General features: G+C 34.1%; 1 protein-coding gene across 2 annotated transcripts; it reads left to right on the top strand.

Moving 5' to 3' along the window:
* The first annotated feature begins 2889 nt into the window (after window positions 1-2889).
* Window positions 2890-19057, top strand: LOC112749660 (lysine-specific demethylase JMJ17). 2 transcript variants are annotated; one of them, XM_072218670.1, is made up of 34 exons: window positions 2890-3013; window positions 3110-4445; window positions 5631-5688; window positions 7236-7358; window positions 7696-7753; window positions 7846-7982; window positions 8361-8522; window positions 8625-8711; window positions 9512-9685; window positions 9983-10135; window positions 10223-10408; window positions 10528-10593; window positions 10756-10851; window positions 10981-11067; window positions 11241-11357; window positions 11442-11649; window positions 11766-11830; window positions 11931-11989; window positions 12076-12207; window positions 12336-12486; window positions 12566-12901; window positions 13181-13354; window positions 13542-13603; window positions 13983-14061; window positions 14464-14613; window positions 14699-14823; window positions 14949-15066; window positions 15155-15228; window positions 16022-16166; window positions 16310-16459; window positions 16590-16685; window positions 16766-16861; window positions 16966-17156; window positions 18545-19057. In XM_072218670.1, exons 2-34 carry the CDS (start codon window positions 3112-3114, stop codon window positions 18807-18809), a joined length of 5514 nt encoding a protein of 1837 aa, XP_072074771.1. In that variant the 5' UTR covers window positions 2890-3013; window positions 3110-3111; the 3' UTR covers window positions 18810-19057. The 2 variants fall into 2 exon arrangements, with proteins under 2 accessions (XP_072074771.1, XP_025653768.1); XM_025797983.3 differs by having other exon boundaries at window positions 14690-14823.
* Window positions 19058-19875: the final 818 nt, after the last annotated feature.

The raw sequence follows: 19875 nt of genomic DNA, 5'->3' as shown, positions 1-19875 counted from the left end.
TTAGTGCAATTAATTGTGCTAAAGATGATATTCGAAAATATGTTGCAAGCTGTTACACTAAAGCTGCTTATGTGGCTTGTTATACCCCATGATTAACCCTTGTAATGGACATACAATGTGGGAGAGAACTACTCATCCAGATGTGATGCCTCCACCACACAGAGTGCCAATTGGGAGGCCTAAGAAGAAAAGAGCAAGAGGGGCGGGTGAAGAACCACAGGGCCCAAGCACATCTAGGCTGGGGTTACAACAAAAATGTTCTCGTTGTCTAAAATTGGGTCACAACAAGCGAGACTGCCCTCTTAAAAGGCCAAGTGTGAGTACTTGTCTATTAGATATGGTTCCATACATAACACTGTTTTTTTATGTTGTTTACCTCTTTATAATTGTAACTTGTTGCTGTTTTTTGTTCATGTCCATCATAGGAAACAACTGCTGCCACATCCTCAGCATCGCTAGCCCAAAACAATAATGCTAGAACTGCTACAACATCACCAGTCCAGCACAGCACTGCTAGGAAAGCTGGATCTACTAGCTCAGTGCATAAGAGGACCAGGTTGGCCAATGTTGCAGCAAGGCCTAATACCCAACCAAATGCATACAAAAAATTTCAGCCACCAAGACCAACTAGAATCCTTAGGAGCAACTCCACTTTAACTGCACAGGGACAACCCTCATCACAAGGGAGTCAGACTCAGAGTGCTCTCACAGGGTCTTAGTTGTGTCACATCTTGTGTTTGTTGTTGCTTTTGAAAGATTAAACAATGTTGGCATTTTGTATTATGACTTATGACCTATGACTCCAACTCTTTCTTTGTTGCTGAATTATTTTTGCTTATGACTTATGTAATTAAGTTTTTACTTTGGTTATGACTTATGTTAATTAGAGATTATGTTGATTAACAACTTACGTTATTTTGATAATGACTGATATGATGGATTCATTCATGCAAATTTATTTTAGTGCACTACTGAAATTATTTCTCATTACTTGAGTTTGTCTTTGCCACAACAGGTTCTTAATGCCAATTTTAGTGCCAAACTATTTTAATCCTTTCAGGGATATTTTTGAAACATAAATTAAACTTCAAGGACAACTACATTAACAAGTTTTCGAGTTGAGTACAATTTTGTAACTGATTACAAACAGCCGCCCTATTCTTACTTCTGCTAATTTCAGCTGTCCCAAACGCATTAATACCCTAATCTCAAATGGGTTCCATTCTTCACCCATAAATAAACCATTAGAATTACCATAAACCAACCCAACACACCAAAAATAACAGCCACCAATAATTTGCATTTAGCATAAACTAATTTAGCCTTCAAGGTGAAAATCTTCATCTTCAACCTTGTAACCTCAGCCTCTTCTGTCTCTACAACTCCATCTGCCCAGGAAAAATATGTGCACTCCTTCCCAATCTGCAACATAAACAAAAAAAAAAGGGAACTTGAAGAAACTCATGAAGACATCAAAATAAAAAAGCACTCAAACTTGCATCAAAGTATACACAGCCCCAAAATTTCCGGCCGGAATTTTCTGGTGTCTTCGACCATCTCAGTACAGGGGATTCACCACAGTTGCATGTCAGCGTTTGTCGTCGCCGACTACTTTTTTGTGATGATACAGAGCCTTGGGAAGCCATTCTTTAGGGTTTCTTATTCTTGCAGAGAGTGAAGAAGATGAAGATGCAAACGTAAATGAAGAAGTTAATTTTAGGGTTTGAGGTTGAGATTTTTAGCCATATCATTTTTGTAATATAAATTTTTAAATAAAAATTAAAAATTATTTAAAAAACGTTTTAGAAATGACTCACACACATATGTGCCACATAGAACTCCTTTATTGCCACGTCACTAACGTCTGTTAGTGATTTCAATGCTGTTAACGTTCAGGGATAAAATTGATGCAAATTGAAAATTTTTAGGATAAAATTGAAACAAATTGAAACTTAGGGGTAATTTTGAAATTTTTAGTAAACTTCAGGGATAAAAAATATACTTTACCCGGCTAAAAATGAACAAGGTCAATAGCAATCACCTTTATTTATTTAAAAAATAGAGAGTACAATAATAAGAGTACAATATTCAACTGTTTGGTTTAAAAAATTTTAACTCATTTTTAAAAATTGTCTTTGAAAATATGTTATTTTAAAATTTTAAAATCTAATTTATCCAAATAATTTATTCTTACAAGAAATTATTGTGATAAAATTGAAAAAAAAATATTTTTATTCTAGAAGCAACAATAAATATGTATAAAAAATATATTTAAAATTATTTTTTAAAAATTAAAAATAATTTTCATTACCTTTTGAAGGTGTTTAAAAAAAGAATTTAACTTTTATGTTCTGTGAACATAAAAGAAGTTTACAACTATAATCAATCGCACATAGTCGTATAAAAAAATAGATAAATTTAATTGAGTGATAGTAAAAATATTAAATTTTTATTTATTAAAAAGTATGTAAAATAATTATTAGTTAAAATGAAAATAAAAAATATTTTTTAAAATATATAATGTATATTTTTTTTGGTGACAAATATATAATGTATAATAATATTAAATATAATATTAGTTAAAATGATAAATATGTTGAGTTTTAAAAAACAAATTTGAATTCAAGTATTAGAAATAATAAAAAAAAATTTGTTTTTGAAAAGATAAAATACATTGTTCTTTTTGTTTGTTTGTTTGTTTTTTTTTTCCAGAAACGCATTGTTCTTAATAACGTGTTCAATAATTACTAATCAGGGTGATTTGGGTCTCTATGGATTAAACATATTGGGCCTGAGATAAACAGCCCAACCCTTTATTGAGTGTTATCTTTCCCACGAAGGTTTTCCATTGTCCCACGGCACATCAGCATTGCTCCATCCTCCTTTTTTATATAAAAAAATCAACAGACACTGCTCCTTTAAACAAAAGCACCAAAAGACTAGTCCCCACTTACACCATCCATAAACCATAAACCATAATTTATCCACTCTCATTGACTTCACTTCTCAGAAGGTAAGCGCCATAAACCTTAGCTCTTTACTCATTTTCATACTTTCTATATCTGAGTGTTGTGTTGTGCACTGCACATTCATGAATTGGTATGTATAGTGATGGGGAAGGGTAGACCTAGGGCTGTGGAGAAGGGTGTAGTTGGGGCGAGCAACACTGTTACCTGCTGCGAGTCCACCAGTGTACCCTCAGGTCCTGTGTATTACCCTACTGAGGATGAGTTCAAGGATCCTTTAGATTATATTTACAAGATTAGGCCTGAGGCTGAGCCTTATGGGATTTGTAGGATTGTTCCACCAAAGGGTTGGAACCCTCCTTTTGCTTTGGATCTGGATACTTTCACTTTTCCCACCAAGACACAGGCCATTCACAAGCTCCAGGCTCGCCCCGCCGCATCGGACTCCATGACTTTTGACTTGGAGTACTCTAGGTTCTTGCAGGACCAGTGTGGTAAGAAGTCTAGAAAGAGGGTTGTGTTTGAAGGGGAGGACTTGGACTTATGCAAGTTGTTCAATGCGGTTAAGCGCTTTGGCGGGTACGATAAGGTTGTTGATGCCAAGAAGTGGGGGGATGTTGCTAGGTTTTTGAGGCCGGCCGGGAAGATTACGGATTGTGCTAAGCATGTGTTGTGTCAATTGTACCGGGAGCATTTGTATGATTATGAGGAGTTTTATAATAAGATGAATCAAGGGACTGCTGTGAACTGTAAGAAAGGTGAGAGAGATGAGAGGAAGAGTGATCACAGAGTGCAATCCTCGACGTCCAAGAAGCATCCCCGGAGGGTTAGTGGTCTGAAAGTTAAGGATTGTAAAGTACATGTAGAAGAAGAACGTGATCAGATTTGTGAGCAGTGCAAGAGTGGTTTGCACGGTGAAGTCATGCTTTTGTGTGATAGGTGCGATAAGGGCTGGCATACTTATTGTCTTTCCCCGCCGTTGAAGCAAATTCCACAGGGAAATTGGTACTGTTTCAGCTGCTTGAATTCTGACAGGGACAGCTTTGGTTTTGTGCCTGGGAAGCATTACACATTGGAAGCCTTTAGGCGTATTGCTGATCGGTCAAGGAGGAGATGGTTTGGATCAGGGCCTGTTTCAAGGGTGCAGATGGAGAAAAAATTTTGGGAGATTGTCGAAGGATCAGTTGGTGAAGTTGAGGTTATGTATGGAAATGACTTGGATACATCTGTATATGGAAGTGGTTTCCCACGCGTTGCTGATCAGAAAATGCAATCCGTTGACGACAAGTTATGGCAAGAATACGCAACAATCCCATGGAATCTCAATAACTTGCCAAAGCTGAAAGGCTCAATGCTTAGATCTATTCAACACAATATCACTGGTGTTATGGTACCCTGGCTATATATTGGGATGTTGTTCTCATCTTTTTGCTGGCACTTCGAGGATCACTGCTTTTACTCAATGAATTATTTACACTGGTATGCTCTAATTTTATTCACTTGTGCTGTCCCCGTACAAATTATCTTGTTATTTATTGCACAAGTTATCTTGTTATTTATTTGTAATACATTAGTTATCAGCACCATCAATGGCCTGATTTTTGTTTTTTTTTTTGGATAATGTACCAACCTTACTGTAGTACTAGGTGATTTAGGGTCAGTTTGGATAGGTCCATAAGTAATTTTTTTTTTACTTTTAACTTATGAAAAGTTATAGCATGGTGCAAATTTCAAAACCAAATTGTAACTTTCTAAAAAGCTATTGAAGTGCTTATGAAGAAGTTAAAAAATGACTTCTCTCGTAATAAAAAGCTTTTTTTCACTCTTCTTTTAAAATAAGCACTTTTAGGACTAAAAATCCAAATACAAAATAACTTATTTATAAGCTACTTTTAATATAAATATTTATTGTTTATGCTCTTTTTTCAAAAGGAGCTTAATTAAGTTGTTTACCCAAACTGGGCCTTAGAGTTGAATTCCATAAGCTAATGTCTTCAATGAATACTAAAATAGTCATAGGAGCAAGATTTTATTATATTAGGGATGGCTTAAATGTGGAAAATTTTCACTAGTTCATTCAACTTATATATGTATTATGGAGATCCTGACATGCCTATGAAGTACCCTACATGTAAGAATACAAAGAAATCATGGGATTTAATTTTAACTTTCATTATTGGTTCCAATGCCCATTAAAAAGTCTTATGCTAAAGAGTGAAAGAAAGATAAGGGCAAACAAGGAACTACACATAGTGAGAATTAACAAATAGTGGGGTATGCACATTTGTAGCAAACTCTGCAGAGTAGGCATGTGGAGTGAGGTGGTAAGAACTATATAGGATGTGGGAGAGTGCTAAGTGGAGCATTCCGAAAGGTTGGAAATGGACCCGGAAGAGCTAGGTCTCTCGAACACCTAGCGGTTATCATACACTCTATTTTTTTTGCCCTTTCTTTCTGGGAATAATGTATACATGGAAGAGGGTAATATATTCTACAGTACTAGTATGGCTTTATGCCTAGAAGTCTACACATCTGGTTAGTATTGCAGCAATTCCTTAACATTTCGTTACTATTGCTGTAATTCCTTAACATTTTTAAACGTTTCTACCTGAAATCATGTATTTTTTCCTTACGAATCTGGTCCTGATTTCAATTTTGTTCTAGGGGAGAGCCAAAGTGCTGGTACAGTGTTCCTGGCAATCAAGCCAGTGCATTTGAGAAGGTATGTCTTGGGGTTCTTGAATTTCACTGTGTTATTACTTCTTCTACTCTTCTACTTCTATTGCTTTTTCCATCCTTTCACTTGTAGGATTGAAAGTTGCCAAAAAGAATTAACCAGTTTTATCTGATTCTATTATCTAGTAGAACCTAATTATTCACATTTGTGCGTATGGTAGCCATAGGTACAGGATTTATTTGCTTTACAGGAACTAGAGATGTAAGATAAGTAAAGATAGATGGACAATATTTTGAAAAGGGTTCCAGTCATTGAAAAATCAATTTATTTGTAATTTACAAGATAAAACAAAACCTAGCACAGAGGTGGAATACCAAGATAGCCATGACTTATTGGCCACATAGATCTGATAGTAATCAACATGCTAATTTAGTTATAGTAGGTGGGGTAGTTATGGCAGCTCTGCAGGTTGCTGGCCGCAGGGAATGATCCTGCATTACACTTATACTAAAGCTTAGCTCATACTCTTAGAGCTAAAAGTATTTTTTGGAGAAGCCATTCTTTCAGCTTCTATTAAAAAATTGAAAAGATTTTTTTAAATATTCTGTTCATTTAAGATAAAAAGTGACTTGGTTGCCCCAAAAAATGAAACAAATACACCCATAGCATAGAGGGATTCCTTCAATAATTTGATTGAAGTGATTTTTAGAATTTATTAGTTAAAATTTGAAATTTTGATTATGTAAATAAACAACTTTTATGAATTGATAACATCACTAAATTTAGATAGCCTTGCCTGTGAAGAATCTCTATCTATTGGTGTACTTTGGATTTTGAAATAGTTTAAGTATAGATATGATTTTTCGCCAGTATGGTGTTGCTTGATCTATATAGTCTATCTCATTTAGTGAGAAAAGGCTCAGATTTTTATAGTTAGTGTACTATGAATAAAGATAGACTTAGAATAAATTTTTGGTCTCTATAAAATACTCCTATTTTGATTTTGGTCCCTATATTTTTTTTTTGATCCAGTAATATTTAAAGTCTCTAGTTTATTTGTTGTCAATAGTTTGCTCTGTTTAAGTGCTGACGCTGCATTACAATAGGGACTAAAATAGAGACCACCTGTATTTTACTGGATTAAAATCAAAAGAAAAGTTTTATAGGGACCAAAACCAAAAAGAGTATTTTATAGGAACCAAAATCTTATTTAAGCCAATACAATATTTCATTTTCTAAATGTAAAAATATTTTACAATTCACATGTTTATAGAGATTTTTTAAAATTTTTTTTTTAAGATAAAGCATTTTGTTATCATTATTATAAATGTATATCAGGCATATGATGTGATTCAAATTTTGGTAATACTGTCTAAATATCACTTTATGTGCATTTATTAATTGCTTCTTTATTAGATCTTATGTATTATATCTCCTTTGTTTAACTCCAAAATAAAAATGCTTTTCTTCTTTTTTTTTGTTAAGGATTTATTTATTATTTTATTTATTTATTTTTTAAATGGAAGAGTCCACCTATGTGAGTGTTCAAATACTTATTTATAATGACAGTAAAATGATCAACTTCATTGTAGGTGATGAGAAGTAGTCTTCCTGATCTTTTCGATGCGCAACCTGATCTACTTTTCCAGCTTGTTACTATGTTAAACCCATCTGTCTTGCAAGAAAATGGGGTTCCTGTCTACAGCGTACTTCAGGTTTCATATACCTTGCTCATTATTAGTGAACCTTCTTTTTTTTTGGCTTACTATTGTAAATGCATGATTGATTGTTTGCTTTTATTGAAATTGTGAAATCAGAAGAGAAATGTTTTATATTGTAAATAAGCACTCCACACTAAATGGACTTGAAAATCATGATTGGCGTAGTAGTTTTATTGAAGTTGCTACTACGAACATATTATAGATTCTTTGCGTCTACCTGCTTGCATGTTTTCTTAGAATGCCTAGAACAACTGTAGAGATTTTACTCTTCATTTTCTTGTTATATGTGTTTACCTTTTGACACTTTTCTTCCATTCTTTACATTCATCAGGAGCCTGGGAATTTTGTTATAACCTTCCCACGATCATATCATGGAGGTTTCAATCTTGGTATGTGGTTATATATTGTATCTATCAAAAACTACCAGCTTATTATTCAATCTAGTGCCTCTGAAGCTCGTATAATTTGTTTGTGTTCTCAGGTTTGAATTGTGCAGAGGCAGTAAATTTTGCTCCAGCTGACTGGCTACCTTTTGGTGCATTTGGTGCTGATCTCTATCAGCGGTATCACAAACCTGCTGTATTGTCGCATGAGGAGCTTCTTTGTGTAGTAGCCCAGGTTTGTAGATCTTCTGACTTTGTTGCATGCAATTAAGTTGCAATTTCCAGACAGCATTAAAAAGCTACGAAGTATTTGGCTTATTTCTTGTATTATTGCAATGACAAATGCCATATTTTTGAGGGGGGGAAAAGTTCTTGCATTCAAAATTTTCTGAAGTTTTTGTTTCCACCATTTTCTTCATAGAATTTTGAAACCATGAAAGGTAAAGAAAATAAAGTAGTTTCTGTAATTATAATGGAGAATTTCAACAACAAATAAAATCAGGGGGGGAACTTTGTAAATATTTGAGGCATGTTGTTTGTGGTTCAAATCTAGCAAACAAAAACCAGTCTTGACCAAAATATATCATTTGTTGGTTGATTTTCGTTGTTTCAGCATGGCGATGTTGACAGCAGAGTATCTTCATATTTGAAGAAGGAATTGTTGAGAATATCAGATAAAGAAAAGTCTTGGAGAGAGAAACTATGGAAAGATGGTATAATTAAATATTCTCGCATGACTCCTCGCAAATGTCCACAATATGTGGGAACTGAGGAGGTAAGGTAGTTGTTGTTGGTTTTGTTTTTAATCTATGTCAACATAAATTGATTATTCCTAATTTCTTTCTCTTCTGGTTGTATGCATTGGTGTCTTTTGTAGGATCCAACATGCATTATTTGCCAGCAATATCTCTATCTCTCTGCTGTTGTGTGCAGTTGCCGACCATCATCTTTTGTGTGCCTGGAGGTAAATAGATGTGCTTATGGTATTGCTAATGGGTTTGATTAGCATCTATCATTCATATGCAACATTGAATCAATGCAAAACTCAAAAATAAATCTGAACTCATCTCTATATGTATTTCCAATTTTTTCGGTTGAATCATTCAACTTTCTGTATCTTATTAATTTTGAAGGAAACTAATAGATATATAGACACGTCTAAAGATATCCACATGACTGCTTTGAGCTCTTTACAATATTCTGCCTTATATTCAGTGTGATCATAAAGATTTTGGTTCGATATGCATGTTGGTTCACATCTTACATATGATTGAAAATTGCTAATATATGTTCTGTTGTTTTGTTTGTATTCTTCTGAAATTTACGATAGTACTGATCCAGCAAGTGTAGTTGCATTATTCCATGACAAATCTGGGGATCAATTTGCTGCATTTGCAAAAGTCATTTTTCAGTTTATGTATTACACATCTGGCCTCTTAATATTGGTTTTTCTTTCACTTTATCCCTTATTTTTTTGTCTCTCTTGATTTCCAACTGAAGTTTGCAATGTCTTAATTCTTGGTGGTTATTTGTTCTTTCAAACCTCTTTTGTCCTGATCTTTTGAGGTTAAATTGGCTTTGTAAACACCCACCGAAGATATAATTCCCAATCATTGTATTTATCAAGTGGCTGTGAAACTTTAACCCATACTTATTATTATTTGTATTGTATATGCTCTAAATTTCCAGGATTTTACTAGTCTGGGTTTGTTAACTCACTGATGGTGACATTTCAATTGGCTGAATTCGGTTTTTATTGTGCAGCACTCGGAACACCTTTGTGAGTGTAAGACTGTGAAGCTGCGTCTTCTCTACCGTCATTCACTTGCAGAATTGTTTGACTTGGCCTTTTCCATGGAAGAATTTACTTCTGATGACAAGGCTGAATGTAGAAGTGTTAGAAGGCAATCTTCTTGTCAGGGTGCTTTGACCAAAAAGGTTATATATTTAGTTTTTTTGGTTCTTTTTCAATCTTGTTAAATTATAATCCAGTTTGCAAGAGTAAGATTTGGTTATGTTTCTGTAATCAAAAGATATGCTGTCTTTATACTTCCATACCTTTGACTTAGCTGTTCTCTTGAAAGTGGTATGTTGTTATCCTCCCTAACAACGACCACCTAGTTGATTGTCAACAAAGTTTTGCATTTCTTAAATAAAGTTAGACAACATGATGTTTGTATTGTTATTCATAAATAATATTTCTTGTTTTAAATCTGAGACCTCGAATGCATGTAGGTGAAAGGTATCTCCGTTAATTTAAATCAACTTGCTACAGAATGGCTTCTGCAATCTAGTACGATTCTTCAGAATCCATTTCTGAGCAATGCATTTGTTACTACACTAAGGAAAGCTGAACAGTTTCTTTGGGCTGGTTCTGAGATGGACTCTGTGAGTTCTCGTTGTTGTTGTTGATGTATTACTTCAAACTTATTATGCACTGTACACAACTAAGTCCAGCTTTATTTTGGGATATAGGTTCGAGATATGGTGAAGACCTTGATTGAAGCTCAGAAGTGGGCAGAAGGGATAAGAGATTGCATAACAAAAATTGAGTTTTGGTATCAAGACTCAACTGTAAAGAAAGTTCATTTAGAATTCATTGATGAGTTATTGAGATTTAATCCTCCACCTTGCAATGAGCCTAATTATCATAAATTGAAGGTGCCTTTTCACTTGAATAAGCTGGATCGTGTCTTTTGGCTGAGAAGCTCTATAGTGTTTTTGGTGGTTGTAACTTTCTGCAAATTGGATTTGTACAATAAAAACTTTTGTTCTTGCAGGAATACGCTGAAGAAGCGAGGTTATTAGTTCAGGATATTGATACTGCTTTATCGAGGTGTTCAAAGGTACTTTGTCCTAGAATCTAGACTATTCATATGCCTTCATTACTTCATATTGACAATAAATGTATCTCCTTAAAGCTCATGTTTTTGCTAGTTGTAATAACATATTATGACATTAATTTTTCTTTCCACTCCATTCAATTTGATTAATATTATTCATTCCAGATGTCTGAGTTGGAACTTTTATACTCCAGAGCTTGTGGCTTGCCCATCTACATGAAAGAGAGTAAGAAATTAGAAGGGAGGATTTCTTTGATTAAGGTAGGCATTGCCACCAGATAGTTTGACACATATTTCTTTTCTTTTCCCATGTTTAATCTCCTGTTCATTACTTTACTGATAAGTTTGTTTGGACACTAATATTATTTTTGTTTGTTTGAGGCTTGACAGACATGGCTGGACAGTGTTAGAAAGTGTATCTCTGCGAGACATCCTACTGTCTTAGAGTTTAACATTCTTTACAAGTTAAAATCAGAGGTAATAAAAACCTTTCACTGGTTTTGTTAAATTTGTTTATCGTTCTATGGCCCATCCAAAAAAAAAAAAAAAAGAAAAAGAAAAAGATGGAAGGTAACTTAATAAGTCGAGGAAAAGTAATATGATGTTAACTTTGAGCTTATATCATATTAAGAAATTCATGGTTTCAATAGATCTTGGATCTTCAAGTTCATCTTCCAGAGATAGAGGTGTTTGAGAATATGCTAAATCGAGCTGAATCTTGTAGCATCCAATGTCGTGAGATGTTAGAAGGTCCTATGAATCTACAGGTCTGCCTATTGCTTCTTTTTCACATCTTTTAATTGTTTGTGATGATTCAAAGGCATAATTTTATTAACTAATGAGGTCTGCAGAATGTTAGTTTGCTGCTTAAGGAATGGGACAATTTTGCAGTTGCTGTACCAGAGTTGCAGCTTCTAAGACAATACCATTCAGATACTGTGTTGTGGGTTGCCCATGTTAATGATCTTTTAAGGAGAGCTCATGTGCAGGGTGATCAACATAATACAGTTAATGAATTGATGCACATTTTTGAAGAAGGTTCATCTTTAAAAATTCAAGGTATTGTGGATTATTTCAGATCTATGATCAATTAGATTTTTGAAGGCCCGTGCATTTGGTATTTTTTCTTTTATTGTTAATTTACAGTAACTGAAGGTTCAGTTTATATTTTGCAGTTGATGAGTTGCCATTAGTTGAGATGGAGCTAAAGAAAGCTAGTTGCCGGGAGAATGCTTTGAAGGTTAGTCATCATTTTACCAAGCTCACCAATTTTGGTATTATATGCTCAATAAATTCTTACAATATTGAGAAATGATAGAAATTATATCAAATTGGTACAGGCTCATGATTCTAGAATGCCTTTGGAATTCATTCAGCAACTGCTAGAGGAAGCTAAAATGTAACATTTTACTTCCTTTCTTCATTTGAACTGACATGTCATTTGGCTTTAGTTTTATTCAACTAATATTGTTATTGATTCTTCAGGCTACACATTGAGGAAGAGAAACTATTCGTTGATTTATCTTGTGTCCTTGCTCTTGCCATACCTTGGGAGGAAAGGGCTAGAGAGATTCTTTCACATGAGAATCCTATTTCTGACTTTGAGGACATGATCAGGTTCAACAATGTCTGAGTTGTTGTTTTTTGATGTTTTTTTTGTTTTGTTTTCTCGGTGTTTACTGAACTCAGCTCAGCAAGCTAATTTTGGCTCCTGGGAATATTTTTGTTTCGTTGCTTGTTTGTAGGGATTCAGAAAACATATTTGCTATTCTTCCTTCACTTAATGATGTTAAAGACGCATTTTCTGAAGCTAATTTATGGTTAAGGAATTCAAAGCCATATTTAGTCTCTTCTCCGTGTGCTTCAAGTTCTTTGCTGAAAGTTGAGGACTTGCAGGTTCATATTTTGTCCATCCTTTGTTATCTTCCCAAAAATATTATGATCATAATATGACAGTTTAATTCTGCACTACTAGATGTTGGTTTCTGAATCGAAGCTTCTTAAAGTATCTTTGGGAGAAAGAAGGATGCTGGAACTTGTTTTGAAGAACTGCAAACTTTGGGAATGTGAAGCATCTTCTCTACTGGATGATTGTCGGTGCCTTTTCGAATTGGATAACTGTGTTGATGGAGTAAGCAGTGATTTAATGTTTAGGGTGGAAGATTTGATTGCAAGAATCCAATCTGCTATAGCATCTGGTGTTTCACTTGGTTTTGACTTCATAGAGATTTCAAAACTTCAAGCATCTTGTTCTACACTACAATGGTGCAAAAGAGCCCTTTGTTTCAGTGATTGTCCGTCATCGTTAGAGGTTACTATTTTTGCTTTAGTCAAATATGCTTCTAAGCTTGTATTTGTAGTGTACCCAAGTTGTCTTTCCGTGACTTCTGTTGGTTTTAATGTATGCTTTGCTGCTGTTTCCACCCTCTCAATATTTGATTGCGCTGCCTTTTTAAATCTTGTTTGTGAGGATCCAAGAGGATTCCTTGTTCTTTCCGGTCTTTGTATCTCTTCTATCTCGATGAATTTCTTCTTATATAAGGAATAAAAACACTTATTTGTGCGACATGCTTGCTGATTGTTAATGTAGGATGTTTTGGAGGTTGCGGAAGGTCTTTCTCATTCCTCTGTTTCTGGTGCGCTGTTGAAAGTTCTGGTTGATGGAGTTGAATGGCTTAGGAGAGCGTTGGAGGAAATATCTCGACCTTGTAATTCTAGAAGATGCCATTTGACTGAGGTTCAAGATACTCTTAATGATTATAAGGTACTATATTATGCAATTTTCTGAAGTTACAATCTCATGTCTTATCTATCCATCTGTTAACAAGAAACAACAACAGCATAATGATAAATGAACGACTTTTTCACTATGTTGGGTGCATAATGATAAATGAATGACTTTTCCTCTTACATCTACCACTTTTTCTTTTTTTTTTTTCCCCCACTTACAGAATGTTAATATGACCTTTGGAGCAGTATATGGTCAACTTGAAGAAGCCATTAGAAAACATATGTAAGTCTTTTCTATTAAAAATGGAAAAAAAATGCTTATTTTGTTGGTTGTAGTATTAAGATTGTATTTATGATATTTAATTTTGTTTTTAGTATTTTCAATGGCAATCCATCCTTCTTTGGGTGTTCTTTATATATTGGCCTTTTCTATTCTTGTGAAGTCTTTGTTAAGTGATTTAGATTTCTGGCATGCAAATTTGGAGCCAAAGGTTTTTTATCTCATTATTGAAGCCATTCTCAAATTGAGTCCATGCCTTCTGACATTGCTCTCTGAACCCTTGTTTTTACTAGACTAAATTATGTTGGTCAAGAATATATTACTAGTTTATATCACTATTGACTGATTGCCTACGCAATTGTTTTTTCATTTTTTACTTTAGGTTATGGCAAGAACAAGTGCACCAATTTTTTGGCCTGAATTCTAGGGATCGATCTTGGTCATTGATGTTGCAGCTGAAGGTATAGTTTTTCGATGTATCAATAGGTGACCTTATGCATACAATTGATGAGTATATTTTGAGCTGCATTCATAGTTGTAATCTTCTTTTACCGGTGGCTAAGCTACAACTAGCCGCTACCACCAAAAAAAGAAAATAAAATAAAAAATTACTATGGGTGAAAGACTGGTGGTTAATTGCTTTCTCTCCTTAGAGATTTTCTTCTAGTGCTGAGCTTCTTGATAGCATGCCGGTTTTAAAAGGTGAAAGTTATAGTATAAAAGTGAAAGCTATGGTTAAAAAGTGGAAGCTTTCACAACTTTCATCAAGGCTTTACCAGTCATGATGTATTTTAGTAGGACTTAAATATCATATCATTGGTTTAATTGAGAAGAGTCATCAAATATGATTTAATTGCATTCAGGAGCTTGGAGATACTGTTGCTTTCAGTTGCTCAGAGCTGGATATGATTTTATCTGAAGTTGAGAAGGTGGAAAATTGGAAGAAACGATGCTTAGACAAAATAGGATCTTCTGTCCAAACTGACAATTTGCTGTTTAATGTGCTGAAGAAGGTATGGATTTTAAAATATATTTCTGCGTCTCATTTGTATATTCTACATACTTAGGGTCTTGCCTGATATTTTTCAGATAAAACAGACTCTAGAGAGATCATTGTTCATATATGGTGATGTTAAAGAAAGGAAGGATCAAAACCTCTGCATTTGCTGTCTTTTGCATTCTGAGTGTCAGGAATTTCTTACTTGTTCGACTTGTATGGACTGGTAAAGTACTTATTGCCTTGTTTCAAATAATGGAATTTTATTTCTAACTTTTTGCGTTTATTTTGTTACTATGAATTTACATTTGATATATTTTCTCTATCTATCGTTATCTTCCTTCTGGACAGCTATCATTTGCAGTGCATTGGACTAACAGCAAAGGACACCTGCATTGAAAACTACAAATGCCCTTACTGTGCAATTTTGATTGGTGAATCTCATTATCCAAGTGGAGGTGGCCTCCTGGTATAGTCAAATCATTTTTAGCCATACCAAACTAGTCATAATTTCACAAAAGCTCACATATTCATTCTATTTCTTTTGCTTGGTGCAGAGGTTTGGTAAGAAGCGTATTGAATTGAAAATTCTCACTGCTCTTCTGTCGGAAGCTGAACATTTCTGTTTGAGGTATTGTGATCCACATCAAATCTTTATTTTCATCGTATGCAACGACCATTATTGATTCAGTAAGATTTATCATGTTACTCAAACAGGAACACATGGATTTCCAAGAGATGATGTTACGCATGATAAAAGCCATGTAAATTTCATACTAAACTAATAAATCATTTGATACCAAAATAATAAAATAAAATGGAGCCATTGTATTCTTTTAATTATTATTATTATTATTATTATTATTATTATTATTATTATTATTATTATTTTGATAAAAGGAGATTTCATTAAGATGAGGAGAAGGATAATACATTCTTGGGATAAGAGTTTCCTTATACAAAAACAAAGCAGAAGAAGGATATATCTATTAAGCGTAGCTTTTCAAGTAGAAAAGAATAATTGTATTTAATTACCATGTAGATATTGTATATTGAATTAATAGAATTTTCAGGTAGAAAAGAATAATTGTCTAAGTTTAGGGGAAAAAGGTTGGAGCTGCGGCCATGATTTATGTTTTGTCTTACAGTAACAATTTCTTTGTGATGCATCTCCTAGTTTGCTTGTCAAGTCACTTGAGCCACTCCGGCTCTCTGAATACATATAAAGTTTTAAACCAAACAAAATGCTCTTGCCTTTTATTTTCTCCATGTCGAAAATCATAACATTGCAAAACATGCCTTAGATACATTTATTTCGTAAAGCTATCTTCTACACTTCATATTGATAGTTGCAGATGATGTTTTAATTCTCTATACCATTTCACCCAACAGTTACTTTGGGTAACAAAATTTAGTCTATGCAGGATTGATGAAATGGAAGTTCTGAATGAACTTGTTGAGAAAGCCCTTCTGTGCAAATCTTTCTTGAGAGAAATACTGAACTTTGCATCAACTGTTGTTGATGAAGATATAAGCATTGTCTCTGAAAAATTGATGAAAGCTATAAAGGTATGTTATCCATCTATTTTTAAGAGCCTGTTACTAGTTTTAATTCATATTATGTTTCACTGTGGAATATGATTATTTCATCTCACTTGGCCGGACACCGGTCACAATTTGGTTCATTTTGCTTACTGAAGTTTTATATATAGGCTAGCGATGTGGCTGGTGTCTATGATGAACATGATAATTCTGACCTTGAGTTGGCTTTAGCAAAAAACTTGTGGAAAATTCAAGTCAATAGATTGCTAAATGGTGTATGCAAGCCCACAATCCGGCAGATTCAGAAGCATATGAATGAGGTACTTGCTGTTGGTTAGGTTGATGTGGTAGCCTTATTTATTTCAAGTACTTGTTTCACTTTTCTGTTTTATAAAATTTCTTTTGAATTAAAGCAACTTTGAGGCTACTAAATTTCGAAGAACATGGCAGGGAGTGGATATGGAAATATCAGCTGAAGATCACTATATGCTTAAACTTACAAGTGTGAAATGCTTGGGTTTGCAGTGGGCAGAACTAGCAAAAAAGGTGGTGATCTTTTTCCCCTTGTTATTGTGTCCCTGTACCTCCTTTTGATTCAGGTTCTTAATACGTATCACCATGGGCAGGTGGCAAACGATTCTGGGGCACTCAGCCTAGATAAAGTTTTGGAAGTAATAGTAGAAGGTGAAAACTTGCCTGTTGATGTTGATGAGGAACTCAAGGTAAGCACTTTTCATGGTTATTAAAATCTGGAGATTGTCATTTATATTTATTTTAATATAACTTGTGGGGATGTTGTTAATGAAGAGGTGGTTTTTGTTGGCAGATGTTGAGGTTTCGATGCATGCTTTACTGTATATGTCGAAAGCCTTATGATAAGAAAGGGATGATAGCATGCAAACAATGCAATGAATGGTACCATTTTGATTGCATGAAATTACCATGCACGCAGCAGCTCTACATTTGTCCTGCATGCAACCCCTGTGCAGAAGAACCATTGCCTACAAACCATGAGAGGTCACATTTTTTCTTATGAAATTCGGTTTGTTCAACCGTAGCTTTTATTGAAAGTATTAGAATTAAAATTGAGTGGACCTAATTAAACTCCAAAAGGTAGTTCATGGGGTGAGGGCCTCGCATTTATAAACTATCTAGGGATCTTATCTTTGCGAGTCCAGAGATGTGAGACTTATAATACATCCCCTTCAACATCATTGGATCGGATAGGTTCTCAAATCATATTAGAATTGAGATTAAATGGACCTAATTCATGGTATTAGAGCTCTAGATCCGAAAGGTCAAGAGTTCGATCCTTGGTGTCACCAAAAATTCAATCCCAAAAGCTAGCGCTTTGGATGAGAGATGTCTCGCACTTATAAGTAGGGGTGTCCGCGGATCGGATCGGATCGGATATGGCCAAAATTTCGATCCGATCCGCACTAAAATTATCGGATCGGATCGGATCCAATATCCGCAGTTTTTAAGGTTGGATCCGATCCGCACATTTGCGGATCGGATCGGATCGGATATCGGATATATCCACAAAACACAAAAATATTTTTAAAAGCTTATTTTTATTAAAAAAAATCAATAAAATTTATTTTTTTTATTCTTTTAAATATGTTTACTCTTAAAATAATATTAAACATACTTTTCTTGAATAATAAATTAAAATAATTTAACATATATGATAATTATTAGTTAAAATAAAACATAAAAAAAATATTTTACTTATTTATTTCTTTATTTTTGCGGATACGCGGATATGCGGATACCAACACAAAATCCGCAATCCGATCCGATTAGTGTGTGGATCCAATCCGATCCGATCCGAAAGCCTTGCGGATCGGATCCATATCCGCAATTTTCGGATCGGATTCGGATAAACACTGCGGATATGCGGATCGGATCCGATTCATGGACACCCCTACTTATAAGCTATAAGGTAGCGTTTGGTGGAGAGACAGAGATGGAAAGGCTGAGACTAAGAGACAGAGATTGAAATAAATCTTAGTATTCTGTTTGGTGCAAAGTGAGAGAAAGAAATTAAAACAAGAATGAAATTCTAATTTAATTTGCACAAAAAGGTATTTTAGGTATAGAATGTTATTAAAGTTTGAGTCTCCATTTCTAAAAATTTTAGTCTCCTGTGTCCCTACTTTTTGGAGGTACTGAAATACTAAAATTTTGGAGACAGAGACAGAAATTTTAATACCAGTCTCTGAACCAACAAACATGATATTGAGTCTCAGTCTCACAGTCTCTGTCTCAGTACCTCAAAACAAACGCTACCTAAGAGACCTTATTCTTAAAAGATGTGAGATTTGTAATAGTGTTCTGCTAGAGGATTACATAACATCGTGTAAATTTCTATTGCATGATTATTATGTTTTTGTGCTTTGCAGATTAGGTAGTGCTAAATTTGTGGAGCCTAAAACCCCATCTCCGAGGCACACAAACCCGAGAAAGAAACAGAAAAGAGATGTGGGCAATGTCACTTGCAAGATGTTTACAACAGCAACAGCAGCAGAAGATAGAGATAGTAGTAGGTGTAGGAAATCAAATGGGATAGAATGTCTTAGGTGGCAAAACCGAAAGCCTTTTAGAAGAGCAGCTAAGAAGCGTGTTGAGCTTCGAAGTCTTACTCCAATTCTATACACACAACGATAAGCATGCATATTAGATACTCATTGGCCATTAAATTGATTCCATTGATTCTTATGATGTCATCTCTATCGTTTTTAATCCATCTCAATATGGGGGAAATCTAATCTGTAATTCCTTGTTAGTGGTAGCTATTTATTTGTTTGCATGTCACGCCATCCAGATTTATTATAACGATGGTGTGAATTCACTTAATGCTACTAGTGTTTATGCAGCTGAAAATAGAATGCAAAATTACGATTAAGTTTGTTAAACGAAGAATTCCCCGGTAACTAATTTGTCGCAAGGCCCCGGATTATATAACTCTTGTTTAATGAGTCTACTCAACCATATAAGTATACTCATCTTTGCATATATGTAAGTTAATACATAAGTATTATCATAAATAGAAATTAATATTTCATCTATTATTATTTGTCAGATAAGTTTTTTATTTAAAATGTTTTTTTTTATAGATTTTTTTAATTATATATTTTCATTCAATAGCCTTAATTAGTATTATTTTCTAATTAATATTTAAGTTTTTGGACAACTAATGTATAGTGGGTGACTGGGTCTGGCTGTATCCAATTTTTTGTCCCAAAAAAAAAGGATTTTTGATAATAAAATTATTATATTTTATTTTTTATACATTTAAGTCTTTTTGGCATACAAGTTGATCTAAACTCAATAAATAATTTTCAGATTAGATTGCATGTAAACATGTTTTCCCAACTCAAACAGTTTTTTTTTCCTCAATCAAAATTGCAACCAAAATCGCAACGTTTAAAATTCAAACAGCGATTAAAATTTCTGAAAAACCTCTCAAAATCGTGGAAAAAGTGAAGGAAGTTTCAAAGTTGAATTCGAAAAGAATTATGAAAAAATGAAATAAGAAGATGAAGAAGAAGAAGAAGAAGCAGAAGATGAAGAGTAAGAAGAGGAAGAGTTTTGAATTATGAAGAATTTATCAGTATAAATTCATCGAAAATTCTTAAACAACACACATAAATGTCTTAGTCTTACACGAAATTTGTTGCAACTACACAAAAATGTTTTCTCTAATGCTGCATTTTTCCTTCTTCTTTTTTTC

This window comes from Arachis hypogaea, chromosome 15, assembly GCF_003086295.3.
Source record: "Arachis hypogaea cultivar Tifrunner chromosome 15, arahy.Tifrunner.gnm2.J5K5, whole genome shotgun sequence".
Lineage (NCBI taxonomy): Eukaryota > Viridiplantae > Streptophyta > Magnoliopsida > Fabales > Fabaceae > Arachis > Arachis hypogaea.
This window is presented reverse-complemented; position numbering and strand designations above follow the sequence as displayed.

Bases quoted from the DNA above. Each gene is read 5' to 3' on its own strand.
- LOC112749660 (XM_025797983.3), top strand. From the start codon at position 3,112: ATGGGGAAGGGTAGACCTAGGGCTGTGGAGAAGGGTGTAGTTGGGGCG. The intron at 7,359-7,695 runs GTTTCATATACC...TACATTCATCAG, and splicing joins CTGTCTACAGCGTACTTCAG to GAGCCTGGGAATTTTGTTAT. The intron at 15,067-15,154 runs GTATAGTCAAAT...TGCTTGGTGCAG, and splicing joins CAAGTGGAGGTGGCCTCCTG to AGGTTTGGTAAGAAGCGTAT.